We start from the raw sequence: 16,037 nt of genomic DNA on the forward strand, positions 1-16,037 counted from the left end.
AGAAACATGGTGACAAAGTATCTTAAAATAACTCAAAGTTCACTTGGTTTCTCACTGTCCCGGACACTAGTCTCCTGTGGAAAAGTCCTGTGGTGTTCAACCTCTCAGTTTCCCCAAGCTGCCTCCTTACACGAGTACGGTCTTTATACTACTTCCTTCTTTACTCCCATCAGTGTATTGGTCAAGTGATCGCGGCCTTCATAATTTTGTAAGTTATGCACAGATTACCGGCTCATGATTACGTGGGTTACATACGTATTATGGTGCATTACTTTTTTATAGGTATATGTACAAACAGTGCATGAGAACAGGCTGGTCCCTGACCTCCTCTGCAGGTGGTTTAGCCAGTCAAGTGCATTTACACCTGAACTTTCGTGTAGTCAAGCTGTATCTGATTGTGTCATTCAAATGGCATTATTAGGACCATAAATAGCTACATTTGCTGTTGTGGGAGATGTAAAATGTCAAACTAACCACAATGTGCTGTCTCATTTTTTCACCCTAACCCTAATCATCTAAGCTCTGTCAACAATATATATATCTTAAACGAACTGATGAAACACCCGAAAATAGCAGCAATATGACTGAGTTGTATGCTCGGCCCAAACAAAGCATTTTTTCCCCTCAAATCTGACATTGCAGAACAAATTTTTTGGAATGGAATACTTATGACAAAGAGTACAACTGACTGAGGACTCATCACTCAGATTTATGAACAAGATATTGAAAGTTCCATTTTTATCCTGGCAAGGACAAAAGCAGTTTGCATAGTTGAACAGAGAAAACATAAAATCTATGATTAATGTGAAAGGAAGCAAAAGTCCTGATCATCCAGTCTAAGAAGAGTAAGTTGGAACTGGACATGATCTCCGGTAGTTGTGTTGCTAAAACTCAACAAAACAAAACACTGACAGAAATGCTGTTTTTGTTTGGTTTAGACCAGCCTACTGATGCCAAGGCCTGAAGGTGCCATGTTTATCCCAACCCTCTCTCACACACATACACACACACACACACACACACACACAAAAGTGCGCCGACTCTGATACAATGTGGCGTACAGTGTTTTCATGCCAGAGGATTTTGATTATATTGACGTAATCTGTTTAATCAGAATTTCCTTTTATTACCATATTTTCTCATCAGTTCATCGTCAGTTATTGCTTTTTTATAAGAAAAATATTTTTCATACTAATGTTGTCCTGATGTTGTCATATTGTTTGTAAGAAGTTGGACATCGACAGTGGCAGGCTGAGATGAAAACATTCCTGACAGGAGCCATTTCAGATTGCTGGCACAGTGAGACTGCTCCCAGCAGCTCACAGCCTGGTGAGGGCTGCTTGCAGAGTGGCTGGAATGAATCATCTGAGTTAATGTGCTTCTTTGTTGAACACTTGGCAGAGGCTGATTGCAGACCAAACATCTGACTGGGAGATGCTAGGACTGACATTCATCCACAACCAAAGAGAAGGAGCTAAATAAATTACAAACTGATATGTCGTTTCTAGCATTAATGAGGACCTACTTCTGTGTGAATATCCTCACAGTTACATGCCGTATACCCACATATGTCAAAATGATGCCTTCATGAGAAAACTGTAGGCGTTTGCCTCGCTGATTTGTAATCCAACATTCTTAAAACTCAGCCATCCATCTATGAAGGTATTGGACTGCACCAAACACTCCATCAGCTCTACAAAGGTAAGACTACTGATTGTAAAAAATGATGAGTGTAGTGCAAGTTAGTCGCACCCTAGACATTTACAGTGCAGTCCGTTTGAATTACATGTCTATTAAAACAATCCATCCATACCAAACCTCTGCTCTGATCCCTACAATACTCTGAACAGTAGTTACAGTAAAAATGGTGATAGGAAAAATGTTAGTAATCACTTCTGGCTGGGCGCTTTGATGCAGAAAGCGACTGCCCAGCCAGCCAACATTGCTTTCATGTAAAACTGCAAACTTTGGATGTAATTGTCCAATCTCCTAACACTTTCCCATGGACGTGTGCCAGAGTGCGACATGAATACATGGAATAACAGTTCTTTCACAACAGCAAATCTTGGTCAGTCATTGCTTGTAACCAATAGGCTCCTTCCCAAATGAGATCTCAATGAGGTCACCTCACTACAAATTACACCAAACTGCTCAGAGTCAACAAATTAAAATGCCTGTGTGGGTCCAGCATTAAAGGGTAACTTCTGTATTTTTCAACCTGGACCCTATTTTTCCATGTTTTTGTCTCTAAGTGACTAATGGGAAAAACAATTTTTTAAATTGGTCCATTGTTGAGGGGGCTGTTGCAGCTGGCAGCAAAATGGCTGCAGTGTAACCACTCAGGACATTTGTGAGGCGTTCATGTGCATCCACTAAAGGTGCCACTGACAGCATCTGTCTGACAACATTATGGAAAGGATCCCTCCAGAGATAGACATTTTTGCTAAAGACAAAGATCCAAAGCCCCAAAATGGCCATCACTATCCTCACCTGACTCCATTTCAATAAACAGTAATTGTAGCATGCATAGAGCCAGATAAGAGATTAACCAAGATGTTTTTGTGAGCATTGCTTAGTTTCTGTTAACTTTGAATGAAGTTATTGTTCATTTTAAAGGAGTAAAGTCAGGTTTTGTCAAAGTCAGGATAGCCTATTATCACACAGCATGCTTCAAAGGGCTGTACACACAATGATTTTAATCAGTTTCAGTTTTAATTTTAGTCTGGTGGCTCTGGTGATAGCAGTTTGTCTGGTTCAACAAAAATAATCTTACTGTTAATAAAAAGGTTTATCTCCATCAGGACTCTTTCCAGAATGTTGTCAGACACTTACAATAACAACCTGAGCCTCGCAGTGGCAAAAACAGGTATTTTTAGTGGAGGTAAAGTGATGGAGCACAAATGCCCCTGGTGGTTACATTGCAGCCTTTTCTGCGGCTGCAGTGCTGTCGCTCAGTATTGGACCAGGTTCAAAAATTGTCGTTCCCATTAGCCACTTAGATGCAAAAACATGGGAAAATTAGATTCAGGGTAAAAAATACCAAACTTCCCTTCAAAGAAGTTATAGAAATTGAACAAAAACCTCACTGAAGAAAAACCTCCACATCTTGCTCAAACGGCACTTTAAATGGTCTATTTCCTTAATTACAGAGTAGAGTTGTTGAGCACTGGGATGCCTACTGTATGTGTCACATTAATCCAGTATGCTGTGGTTGGCACTCAGCCTCGCCACAGAACAGATTAGAGCCAGAGAGGTGTCCACAACACAACCAATAAAGCCTGAGGCACTTGCTGGGGGAATCAGGACAATCAGTTTGGGTAACTACCAACAATGCTGGGGTAATGCTGCAATTCATCACTGGTGTTTTGTGACAACTGCAGCATGCCATCCAACCTGCACTGTTTTCGTTTAACTCCACCTACTGCCAGGCGACTGTCACTGATTAATGTATTAAATTCCTCTGAAGTCTCAGGGCTGAACTTAGCCAAAGCCAAATGAGGCAAACTGGCTTCCAGCAGCAATAAAGAAAACATCTTCTCTAATTCTTATGAGACTGCGAAGGAACAGAGCAGCTATTTTTTTCCCTTTTCATCTCCCACTGGCCCGTCAGAACTGTGCTATTAACTGTGTCCGTCATAAAAGCCAAACTAATGACTCTGGCACAGGTCCCCCAGCTGGTTGTTGAGGTCGTCTGGAGGCATACAACATATGTCGAGACACCGGATATTTGATACACTCTGGGCATTTACAGTGTGACAGTAAATATAAACTAGGATGATGGTATCATTTCACAAAGAATTTACAAATACCTTATGAGCTCTTAACCTGCTTGATTAAATTCCTAAGTTGAGGAATCTATTCAAAGAATTTTATCAACTGTCTCAGTTTGATTCAGTTATCAAATGGAGCAATAAAATGCAGAGGCCACTGAGCCCAGACTGCGTCAACATAAATTTATTTTGATAAGAATAACATCCAGCTCACTGTATCCATGTGACAGATGTTGTTTGGAGAATGTAAGGTAAGTCTGCCTCATCCATCGTACACGGGAGAACCAACAAACAGTACCTGCGCAACGCTATACATGACAGGGGGCATATTTATTAACATACAGTACTCCTTCCCAGATGTTTCCTCTCGGGCCATAACTCATTTACATGTGTCGATGGAAAACATTCAGACAAGCCTCACACTACATCATTTAAGTGTTTTCTGTGCAGAGGCATTAAAGGAGTGGACTGGGTGTTAATGAGGTTCATTTTACTCACAGATAATTGACCCTTGGACCATGGCAAGAACATTTTTTTTTTCAGTTAGACTGCACAAACACAGATGGAACTGGTTTGGGCACCACAGAAATGTTTGATATGGATGGGTTCAACAGAACAGATCAAAGTTGTGCTGCAAAGCCAGTATTGATATTTGTTGGCTCCTTTACCTGCTCCATAATTTGCCCGAATGCATCTCAAAATCTCAGCTGAAATATGGCTGGCACAAACAAGAAAGGACACATGTGCTATGAGGCAGAGAAAGAAGGGCAAATACACTTTTAGATTACCTATGACATGACAAAAACAGCTTTGGTGGACTTTATCAACATGATGAAATCAGAGGAGGTCAATAAAACAACTAAAAAAACAGGAGAGTTTATATGGACAAAATGTTTCTTTCAGGAATTCAACCATCTAAACAAAATGCATCTGAAAGGACACTGCGAGATAAGTAACATAAACAGCTGTGACTTTTAAGCAAATAAATACAACAAAAAATTGACTTGACTCCAGCATACCCAGCCCCAGATGCTAAACATGTTTTCCAGTTGGTGGCTGAATAACTGAGAGTCTCAGCCAAAACACAGACCAAGAACCAAATCAAAGCAATGCAAGAAGGGGAGCAAACTCACAGGTTGAATGACAGTGGGAGGAAAGGTATGCTCACAACCTCTCTCTCTCTGTCTGAAACAGATAAGCTGTAAGTTTAACCCTTTGAAACCGCGATCGACATCAGTTTTCTCGAGCTGCGTTCAAACATCTTTTATTAGCATTTAAACTTCTGAAAACTGACACAAATTAGTTTGACTTCTATCAGTTACATGAAAAAGGGCAACGTGGTAAAATATGTCCTGAAAACTGCAAGAAGTTAGTATAAAAAAAAATCTAAAAATTAGCAAATAGAACGAGAAGGACAGAGAAACTTATTTGAAAATAATAAAAAACTTAGAGAAAAATGGCCAGAAAACCGTGTTTATAATTATTATTTAACTATATTCAAATAGTTAGACAAACTTTGATCTAAAATAAGGTTATTTTTATGCCTTTTTTGCCTTTAATAGATAGGACAGGTGGAAAGGAGGAGGAAAAAAGAGGCAACATGCTGCAAAAGGCCACAGGTCACAATCGAACCCACGGGCGATGCGGCAAGGACACGGCCTTTGTACTTGGGGCACCCACTCTACCAGGTGGGCTACTGGGCGCCCCTGTATGCTTTATTAAGTACTTTTTCCAGGTATAATTTCCTTTTCACCTTTTAGTAATTTCTTGCTAATTTTTGGGTCATTTCTTGTTAAGTTTTCCATCGCCTTCTTCCCCTGCTCAGTCGCCAGAAGAAAATGCTGGTATTGTACATTTCTGCAAGCCATGAATACGTCACATATGTATGTTTCCTACGTATCATATCACGTTTCTAAAGTGATGTAGTATATGAGCTGACTTTGTCATCTGGAGGTGCAGGGGATGGTGGATGGTGGGACACCTAGGTGACGTGCCTGCAAAGCTGCAGACCACTGCAGAGCACTGTTTGAAACCGACAAACAACGAAATCAGCTGTGAGTAGTGAGTCATTGCTGTGTTTCCTGTCGGGAAAATATGAGCCAAAACATGACCTTTCCATAACCATAACCAAGTGGTTTTTGTGCCCAAAGATAACCCAAATAATGTTGTTGGAACAAATCTGCTACATAATAATGTAATCTAACATAAGTGTGGTTCGCAGTAATGTATCATGCCAACATTTATTCTTGCAGTTGGGTTGGTCTTCATGTTTTTGAAAGAAATCAATTTGCTCAGGCTTTAAAGGGTTAAACTGCACTTGTAGCTAAACCCACAAATCTGCAGGTCTCTGCAGAACTTCAACAGAAGACCAGGTCAAAGCTGTAAAGGTGACACTCACATACACTGTCTGTCCACCTGTGAGTTCATCAGGGGTGAATTTAAACCAAGTGGTTTTGCTAAGAGGGAAGAGGGACCAGCTGGAGAGCCTTCTCTTCCTGACATGTTATAGGATGGAGTCTCTGGCCATGTAAACATACACGAGGTGCATGTGTAAGATGTGAATAAACTCTCTGAAAGATACATATGCATGACAAACTAGTATAGAGAACCACACAAATGAATGGTTGATATGAATGGTAAGAATTTGTAAACAGTTATGTTGCAGGGTTGTCTTACTGTTAAACCCAAGAGAAATTAAAAGCCATGATAGGACACAAATATCTAGTCAAACTGTGGACAGTGCTGAACCTCACCTCTAACTTTGCAGACATGTAAATATGATGCAAAGAGCAACTTCCTTTCTATTTATTTCAGTGCCATCTTCAGCAGCTGTGTGATGGAACAGCACAGCGTGCAGAGGATCAACCAGACTAAACACTCTTTAATTTTCATGACTGCAGCATGGGGCTTTGTATTATCGATGTAGTAACAAAACAGCAATGCAACTGCAGAGCTCTCTTTTTCAAGATACAACTGAGATAAAGCCAAAACAATAACACAATTAAAGTTAACACAAAAGATATATTATAAAAAATGTTTCAAGGAAAATAAGTGAAAGTGCTCATTGATACCTCACAGCTGATAAGCATCTGCAAAACTTTTAATCACTTAAGATATTTAGTTTTATGTCTCTAGGAGACAAAAAGGCACAGATTAAAAAAAAATGCACCTGTTGCCAGTCTGTGATTGATGCAGCAAAGATAATGGCTCGGTTCACCTGTAGCACACACTTACCTCCTTGCAGAGAGGGCTGAATCACTGCTAAGAGGAAGAGTCCACAGAAGAGCAACAGAATGTTTCTGTTAGCCATCTCGCTCCAAAATGCACCACCCCTCTCCCGATCAGCTGGTTTTATTCTCTTCTAACTAATTACCACGAGCCCAGCGTCTTAAAGAGTGCAGGAAAAAGGTGGAAAAAAAAGGGGAAAGATATGGGACTCGACGTAATTAAGAGAGGGCAAAGACTCTGGTTCAATGGATCACTTTGCTTTTTTTCCTCCTCTATGTCTGGTGTTGCTGTTTTTATTCTGGTCACTCCTGCCAACAGTACAGACGCTGCTGCCAGCGAGGAAAGGGAGAGAGAGAGGGAAAGAGACACACACACAGACGGAGAGAGAGAGACACCCCCCCTCTCATCCAGAAGGAATTGAACTGTCTGCCAAGCATTTGCATGGATACTGAGCGTACTTATCTATAAGAGTCAAGACAGAAACTGAGGAAGAGCAAACCACATACCCAGATAATTACCTGTTCTCTGTGGCTCTAATTTTCAGCTGGTTGGTTTTCAACACAAGCACTAACATCAGTTTTTGTTGTTTCTCTCAGGCAAGTGATCCAGAAAACTTTGAGGCAGAGGGGAAAAGAACACAGCAACTATCAGCATGTGTCTACAAAATATCAGAACAAGACATTACAAAGTCACTGGCTGCAGGAATAAGCTGGGAAATGCAGCGCAATGCGTCTGGCTGTCCATGTGTGGAAGCCAGTCACAGTGGTTCTAGTAACGAAATGAGAAAACTGTCGGCATCACACATAGATGACAAGAGAGCAAAGAACCCAAGAAACCTCAGCCTGCTGCTCTGTGCAGTCTCTCAGTGGATTCATCAGGATAATTGTCATTGTCAGTCCTGAAACTGAGATCAGAGGTAGAATGAAGACCAACCTCAGTTCATTCGCAACTTCAGAGGGTTTAAGTGACTGCTAGAACTGTACTTTTTGTGAACAAAAGTACAGAGGACTTGACCCCTGGACCATCACATATGACTTGTGCATATTTCTTTTATGGGTTTCCAAAGTCAGAGCTCAACATACTGTGCTGAATTAGTCTTGGCAGGATTCTCTTCTTCCCTGGAAGTACCTGTACATACAGGATCAGCTGTATCATCACACCAACAATGGCAAACCCTGTCTTTTAGAACAGTGGTTCCCAAGTGATGGGTTGCAGGTCCATTATGAAAGGACCGCAAGTGACTCGCAAACATGTCAAGTTTGTAAAAAACACTTTATTTTAAGTACAGTGAGTTTCTGGCACAGAGGTTTAATTTTGAAGTGCCCTTTCCTGCCGCAGAGTGAGTGACTAATGGAAAACTATTTAACAAGGACAGCAAACTGACTGGACGACATGGTCAAATGCAAGTATGACACTGAACATATTAGACTGTGGGGACCTTCAACTAATGACTAAGGAGAAATTTGGATCCCATGGCTGGGTCAGTTGGGACCCACTGTTTTAGAAAATCCATTTGTGAGTTACTAAACTGTTTTCTTAATTACGTTGTTGTGGCAACGTAATCACTGGCTGGAATATGTTGAGAGAAGTGTCTTTCAAGTAACGAAACATGACATTCATGTAGGCTTCTAGAGGAGATAGCTGAGGAGTACAAAGTGCAAGACCTTGACACCAGAACTCTGGGTTTGCATCCATACTCCTTGCTTAGGTATACGCAACAACGTCACTTTGGTGAAGGATAGAGAAAGATCGTGATTTTGGTTAAATGTAACAAAAGGGCAATAATAACAAAAAATATGCTTTGGGAACTACAAGTGGATACTGCATCGCAAGGTTTCCTATTTTGGTGACAAACAATTGCAATGATTAATGGACATTGTGGTGCATGGTGGTGCAATGGTTAGCATTGCCACCTCACAGCAAGAAGGTTCCTAGTTCCAATCTGGGGTGGGGGGTTTGAACCCCTGGGTGGGGGAGCCTCTCTGTGCGGAATTTGTATGTTCTCACCATGTCAGCGTGGGTCTCCTCCCACAGTCCAAAGACATGCAGGTTAATTGGTGACTCTAAATTGCCCGTAGGTGTGAATGTGAGTGTGAATCTGTTCGAGTCCCCGTCCGGACCAAATATGGAGCGTGGACTGGTGGCTGGAGAGGTGCCAGTTCACCTCCTGGGCACTGCCGAGGTGCCCTTGAGCAAGGCACCGAACCCCCCAACCGCTCGGGGCGCCTGACCAAAGGGCAGCCCCCTCACTCTGACATCTCTCCACTTTGTGCATGTATAGGTCCTGTTTGTGCATGTGTGTGTGTCTTTCAGACCTGTGTGTAATTGACAAGCAAGAGTGAAAACATTGAATTTCCCCGCAGGGGGATTAATAAAGTAAATAAACTTAAACTTAAATAAACTTAAACTGAATGGTTTTCTGTCTCTATGTTTTAGCCCTGTGATAGGCGAAGTCTGGAGATGTTCTTCAGGTGAAAAAAGGCTGTTTTAGTGATGTTTTTGATATGAGTATTTTGAGGTTGGGCAAATTTAAGTGGGGACTTTGCGCAGTGTGGCTGGTGAGGCAATGAGGATAGCCTCAGACTTATCCTGCTTAAGTTTAGGGTAATTGCACATCATCCAAGTATTGCAAGAGGGTTCATGGTTTGAACCCTGGGGTGGAGGATTCAAATTCCAGGGTGGGGTAGCCCTTCTGTGTGGAGTCTGCAAGTTCACCCTGTGTCAGCGTGAGTTCTTTCTGGGTTCTCTGGCTTCCTCCCACAGTCCAAAGACATGCAGGTTAATTGGTGACTCTAAATTACCTGTAGGTGTGAATGTGAGCGTAAAAGGTTGTCTGTCTCTATGTGTCAGCCCTGTGATAGTCTGGTGACCTGTCCAGGGTGTACCTTGCCTCTCGCCCAGTGTCAGCTGGAATAGGCTCCAGCCCATCCGCAACCCCCAACCGGATAAGTGGTTATAGAAAATGAATGAATTGTGCTCAAAATTTCAGTATCAACATTTTTTCGACTTACCAGATATGTTAGTTAGCAACATTTTTTAGCAACATAATTCCCACTTCGTTGGGAAGGCTGTGGTTATGTGACTGATCCACTGACTGGAGTAAAGAAAGAAGCAGTCATCTTAAGGAGGCAAGTTGGGGCGGTAAATGGGTCACAACACACAGGACTTTCCTCCAGAACTCCTCCAGGATACCAGTGTTCCGAACCCTTAGAACTCTGAGGTATTTTGAGGTACATCGTCACCATGTTTCTTGTCACTTACTGCTTAAACCTAACCTTTATAACTTTACATACGATAATTATGTAACATGATTCGTGGGGCACTTATTTGTCGGATATCAGACAAATATTTAGAATTTAGGATAGGATACGTTATGTTAATTAAAAACAATTTGCTCAGAATAAGGTTTACCTTAAAACGTAATTCAAGTTAATTGTATGTTAATGTAATTTCTGGGAGACAGGGCTGCACAGGCTGTTGGACCTTTATATTTACAAGGCTGAACATTTTTGGCAGAGCATGATCTCATATTGGCAAATACCTTTTAAATGCACTGAAGAGAAAAAAAGGAATGGTATGAAAAGAAAGCACACTCCATTTTACAGCTTACCATTATTTACCAAATATAACATCAATAAATCACTATAAAATAACTGTGTAAACTCCTGACTGATTAATCATTTCACAGATCTTTTGTCGATAACAGATTTGCATTGAAGTTTAATCACTAACAGGACACATCCTCTCCAGGCACCTGTGTGCAGATTCATCTTGGCTTAACATGTCCAGCCATTACTTAGGAAACACCTCAGCGGAGACAAGGCTGTCGTTGTCCATCTTTTGTTCTGCCCTGGGACGCATTTTTGGGATTTTAAGTAGAAGAGGTTGAGCAGAGGTACTTTTTACTGGCAAGAGCTGCAGCCAAAGTTATTACTCTCTCAGACACAAACCTGACAGACCGGGCTGTTGCACGCATGCTAATGGGTTCTGCTTTCCAAGACACACAGTATCCTTCATAGTAGTGACGTCCACCATTAATGTTCATATTCCCTCATGCTGATTTCCTTAAAGTTAGGTCAGGCTTCCTTACAACATCAGCTGTTAAAAGTTTGTTCAGGCTGAATTCAAAGCATATTTTCTCTTGAATAATGAAGCTGAGTCGTACAGCTGGTTATACATTTGCATTTTTCACTCAAGTAGTAACCAGTTCTGTTAAAGATGAAGCATCTTCTGCACAGTTTGTGCAGCATGAAGCAAATCTGATTCTGCTATAATGTGCATTTGTCACAACACTGATTTTCTCTTTACATTTATTGTAAACCCATCCTTATGTACAGCACATAAGCATCATTTTCCCAGTTATTTAAGGGTTCAGTTTGGCATTTATTGACAGAAATGGTAATCAATATTCATAACTATGTTTTCATAAGTTCATTATTACTTGAAAGTATTGCGTTTATGTTGCCTTAGAATGAGACATTTATATCTACATAAGAAGCAGATCCTTTTCCACCGTGGATGTATAAAGGAACATGGATACAGTGCAGTGGCCCCACTCATTCCTATGAAAGTTGCTCAGTGGAGCAAGAACATAGGTTCCCCATGAGTTCCCCATGAGTTCCTACTTGGCTCATAGATTTTGCATTGTAATGATGTCGCCTTTCTCAGTTTGAGGAAAGTTTTACAAACATAAAACCTCCATAGATCAAGAATTCATAATAGAAAGAGTCATATATGAAATTGTTCGCCGTTTGAGGTGATCTGTCAACAGTTTTACAGACGTTTCTTTTATAATGGTGGCCTATGGAGAAAATGCTTTTGGGGCTTTTTGGGTTTGTTTTATTTTCTGCAATACCGCAAGTAGCCACTGTGAAAAATGTTCAACTGCTGCATATAGAATTACTCAGATGATTGAGAGAGAGCAGGCGCACAAAAGACTTCTGCCATCTGAGCCTGCTACTGTTTAGTGCTCTGCTAATTTGAATGGGGATAAATGATTTAATTGTGCGGCTCTTCTAGACTTTCCAAAAGATATCAGGCTGTTGTGATGCTCAAAATGCTTGACGCTCATTTATCCACTGTATACAGATGTCTCATTCGTCATGTGAGTTAATGGGAAAAATTCTTTTTGGGCCACGGGGCATCATGTGATGGCATAGTTACACTGTCTGGCCACAACAAAAATTAGCTTCAAAGTCTGACGCACTTCCTGTGGGCCTGTCTTCCACGGAGTCCGCTATGTTGTTGTACAGTAGCCAAGACCAGACAAATCAGACACTGGCTCTAGAAAGGGCCATTTGCGGTTTCACATCGGCAACCCTAGTTCTCTTAAACACTTGGCATACGTGAGAAGTTTAGTTCTGTAACCTCCCCGCTAGATGCCACTAAATCCTTCACACCGGACCTTTAAGCAAAAATAGTAACAGTGGGAAATCTCTTCGTTTCTATCACATACTGTAAAAAACAAAGCCAAACATTATTATTGGACTGAACCGAAATAATGGAGAATACAAGATTACATTAAAACGCTTCATTAATCCCCCAATGGGGATTAATAAAGATCTAAAAACTAAAAAAGTTCTTGTCATCAGGTACACATAGGTGATCGGCATACAAAGAATGAAGTGAGGTAAATGCAATGAGCTGCCAGACTTGGTTATTAACTCGGCATCACAACAGGTTTGTATATGAGCTCATGGAATTGTTTAGGTATGAACAAACAATTTAATGTTGTGTTGCTTTTCTCAGGGCACACCTGAGATCCTGTTTCACTAGTGTGCCCTACCACGTCATTCAAAGCCAGTGGCAACTTATTACTGCTTACAATATTCCTATAAATCACACATATTGAAATGATGATTTCAGCGAGTGAAACATCTGTTTCTCTCCGTGAACTCATCAGACACATCACAAAAAAACACACTGAATAAGTCCAAAAAATCTATTAGAGTCAATAACACCGAAACATTTGAACTGCTCGCAGCTCTTATGATTACAGTAAATCATTAGTTACAATCCAAACACCAGCAGGACACTGACCTAATGCTGTATCCTGCATGGTACTATTCTTTCCACGTTTGATTTAGGACCAAGAGCCCCAGCTGACTAGTCTGTTTGGGAAGCAAAAGTGTATTCTGGATGAGAGCGGTGTTTTTCTCCATTTATTTGCGAGTCTGAACGTCTATTTTAGCTCATGTCTAGCACTCCTCCTTTGGGCTGAGTTGATCAGTGTTTTTGCCAAAAAGGCTGAGACTGAACATAGACTTTGGTGAGGGATGATGAGGGGTCACGCTGAACTTGCTGCTATTAATTATCAGCCTAGTCACCAGACTGAAATGTTAACATTGTGTGTCTGCAAAACACGGATACGTTACATTTGTACATTTCATAGGTATCATAGCAACATTTCTAAGGTGATGTAGTTCAGATTACATGTTTATGGGCTGGCTCTGTCATCAGGAGGTGGAAGGGATGCTGGTTGGTGAGACACCTTGGGGAGATGGCTGCCAAGCTGTCTGCACACTACCACCAACAAAAAACAATAGCAGTTGTTTCTTACCGAGACATCTTTTCCTGACCATAACCAAGTATTGTTTGTGCCAAAACATAACCACGGTTACCACATCATTGTTTCACCATATCTATGACATAATATAAACATATTACGTATCCAAGATTTCAGCCCGTTCTCATTTCGAAGTCTTTGAACACCGCCACTTTTTCAGTGATTTAAGCGTTAGGCATCAGACGCCAAAAGCCTCCTTTCACGGCGGTATGATACCCGCCAGGTGGCATCAGTATGTAACATGGCTGGATGTAACCTTTCGTAATGTTATGACAAGCTGCTGGGTGGCTAGACAGCACTTGTTGCTGTGGTATGATATGCCACTGCACAGCATCAGATTGAAACATTGCCAGTAATGATGTAATATATGTAGCTGGAAAGTCCCTAAGGGCAGGTGGGTGAGGTGATGGATGGGTTCAACAAACCTTGGACTTTCATCTGTGTTTGCTTGCCATATGAATGTGCAGCCAAACCATGATGGTTCTCTCTGAAACTAACCATGACCTGTTATTGATATCCCGGCGCTGGTAGAAGCATCCTGGAACATCAACAGCAGACGCAGAAGGATAACTAGCACATGGTATGTAGATGTGAAAGGCCACTGACAAAGTAGTGATATGCGTCGACTTGGGATGAGAACATGCTGGAGATGTGCAGAAACAAAAAATGTAATTATACAACCTATCCTCATACAATAGTTCATGTGATATCCTAGAAATTAGCACCCTACAAATGACGTTACGTCCTTCACGTAAAATGACATAATGAGCGTAAAGTTAAGGCGGTTAGGTTTAGGAAACGAAATATGGTAGGGTGTCTTTAGGTTTAGGCAAGCAAAGTTAGTGTGGTTATGATAAGTAAAAGAAACACGGTGATGACATACTTTAAAATTACTCAAAGTTCACACATTTACGAACACCGGTCTCTTGAAGAGTCTTTTGTTTTGTGACCTATCCATCGCCCCAACTTGCCTCCTAACTTGGGACCACTTTACCACTTTACTCCCGTCAGCACGATCACAGCCCTTCAAAATACGTGAGTTATACGTTACACGTATAAATGCTTATAATCATGTAGGCCACTTACATAGGTGAATAGAACCTATGTACAACAGTAATTCAGCCTTTAGCAGAGACTGGTAGATCATAAACTTTATTGTTTAAATAGAGAATTATACAGTAACACTGGGCTTCATGATCAAAGAAAACTTATTGTTTGGTAGACACCAGGGAAGGCTGCAATACATGTGAAGAGCAATCACAGTGTTGAAATATTCTCTTTTGCACCATTTAATTAAACACAGAGAGCCTAGAGGCATTTAAACAAAGTTGAGTTTGTGTTATTCTGGAATTTGTCTCCTCAATTTTTGTATTCACTGCAAATGTATATTGGTCCCAAATATCTGTTATCAGTCTCCTTGATTAACAATCATTGGTATCGGAATTGACCCTGTAAAAACATATTGGTTGATCCCTGGCAATCTCTCAAAAAGTATTGTTTTCACTTTTTCAAGAAAAGAAACTAATATAGAATTTATCATTTGTGGTATAATCATCAAGCATATTCTTAGTTAACTAGTGAATTTTCACCACTGAAAGATGTTTTAAGTTGTTTTACCTTTATTTTTTGTCATTAATTTAATTGTGTACAGAAACATAATTTATCCAAATTCAGTCAGGAAGATGATACTTCCTATGCTTAGTCTGCAATTTTTCTTTCTCACCCTGCCATTCACTCCTTGCATTCATGCTCACTCACTGTCTCTAGCTGTCATTGTCTGGGGCTGTCAGTTTAGTCATCAGTGGTGCTACAGCTTGTTCACAACCAGCCAATAACACAGCGACACACCTTCTCCGCCAGCCTCCATTTTTCATCTAACTGCTTCTCATTTTATATATGGTTAATTTTCTGCCTGTAGGTCCTCATGCTGCAGCCATGCACACTCTGCACTTCCCCATCACCACCCAGTGTTCTCAGATTCATCATACAACCAGTGACTGGACTTAATGGGGGGATTTATCTTGCTGCTGACCAGATGTCCCTGATCACAAAAATCTTCTTCTGGTGTCCAAGCGCCAAAGACAAAAACCAAAGATTGTTGAATCTTAATCAGCTCAGATCATCTGTTAATCTGTACACTCATATTCTACATCAGATATTATCTTTACTTCATTCTTCTGTCTCTCCTGATTAAACTGTAGCTTTTGTTTTTAAATTAAGATTGGTGGTATGGGGCGGTGTTACTGCTGGTTTAACTTTTTTCACAAAGAAGCAGATGTATCTGGGCTAATGTGTGGTTACAAGCTAGTAGACAAGCGCTAATGAAATCAAGCTTGTGCCTTCATCAGTCCCAAGCCACTGGCCAGTCATATCCACTGATTATAACCTGATAACATTGAAATCAAGAAGATCTGCTTCATGCACCGAAATCTCTATGAGCGTTTGGACCCTCTTTGTGTCTGTGCCACATTACA

The 16,037-nt window shown here is 40.9% G+C and overlaps 1 protein-coding gene across 22 annotated transcripts in view; it reads right to left on the reverse strand.

Annotated features, from left to right (window-relative positions):
- elna (elastin a) overlaps positions 1 to 7,328 on the reverse strand; it is a 60,991-nt gene extending 53,663 nt beyond the window's left edge. For 13 of the 22 annotated variants that reach the window (XM_049575463.1, XM_049575462.1, XM_049575458.1 and 10 more), the window contains exon 1: positions 7,005 to 7,326. In XM_049575463.1, the coding sequence (XP_049431420.1) occupies positions 7,005 to 7,080 (76 nt within the window). In that variant the 5' untranslated portion in view covers positions 7,081 to 7,326. Of the gene's footprint in view, positions 1 to 7,004 lie in introns of all 22 variants that reach the window. The other 9 variants (XM_049575453.1, XM_049575455.1, XM_049575452.1 and 6 more) reach the window with 5 other exon arrangements.
- Between the last annotated feature and the right edge of the window lie 8,709 nt (positions 7,329 to 16,037).

The sequence above is a fragment of the Epinephelus fuscoguttatus genome, linkage group LG5 (assembly GCF_011397635.1).
Source record: "Epinephelus fuscoguttatus linkage group LG5, E.fuscoguttatus.final_Chr_v1".
NCBI lineage: Eukaryota > Metazoa > Chordata > Actinopteri > Perciformes > Serranidae > Epinephelus > Epinephelus fuscoguttatus.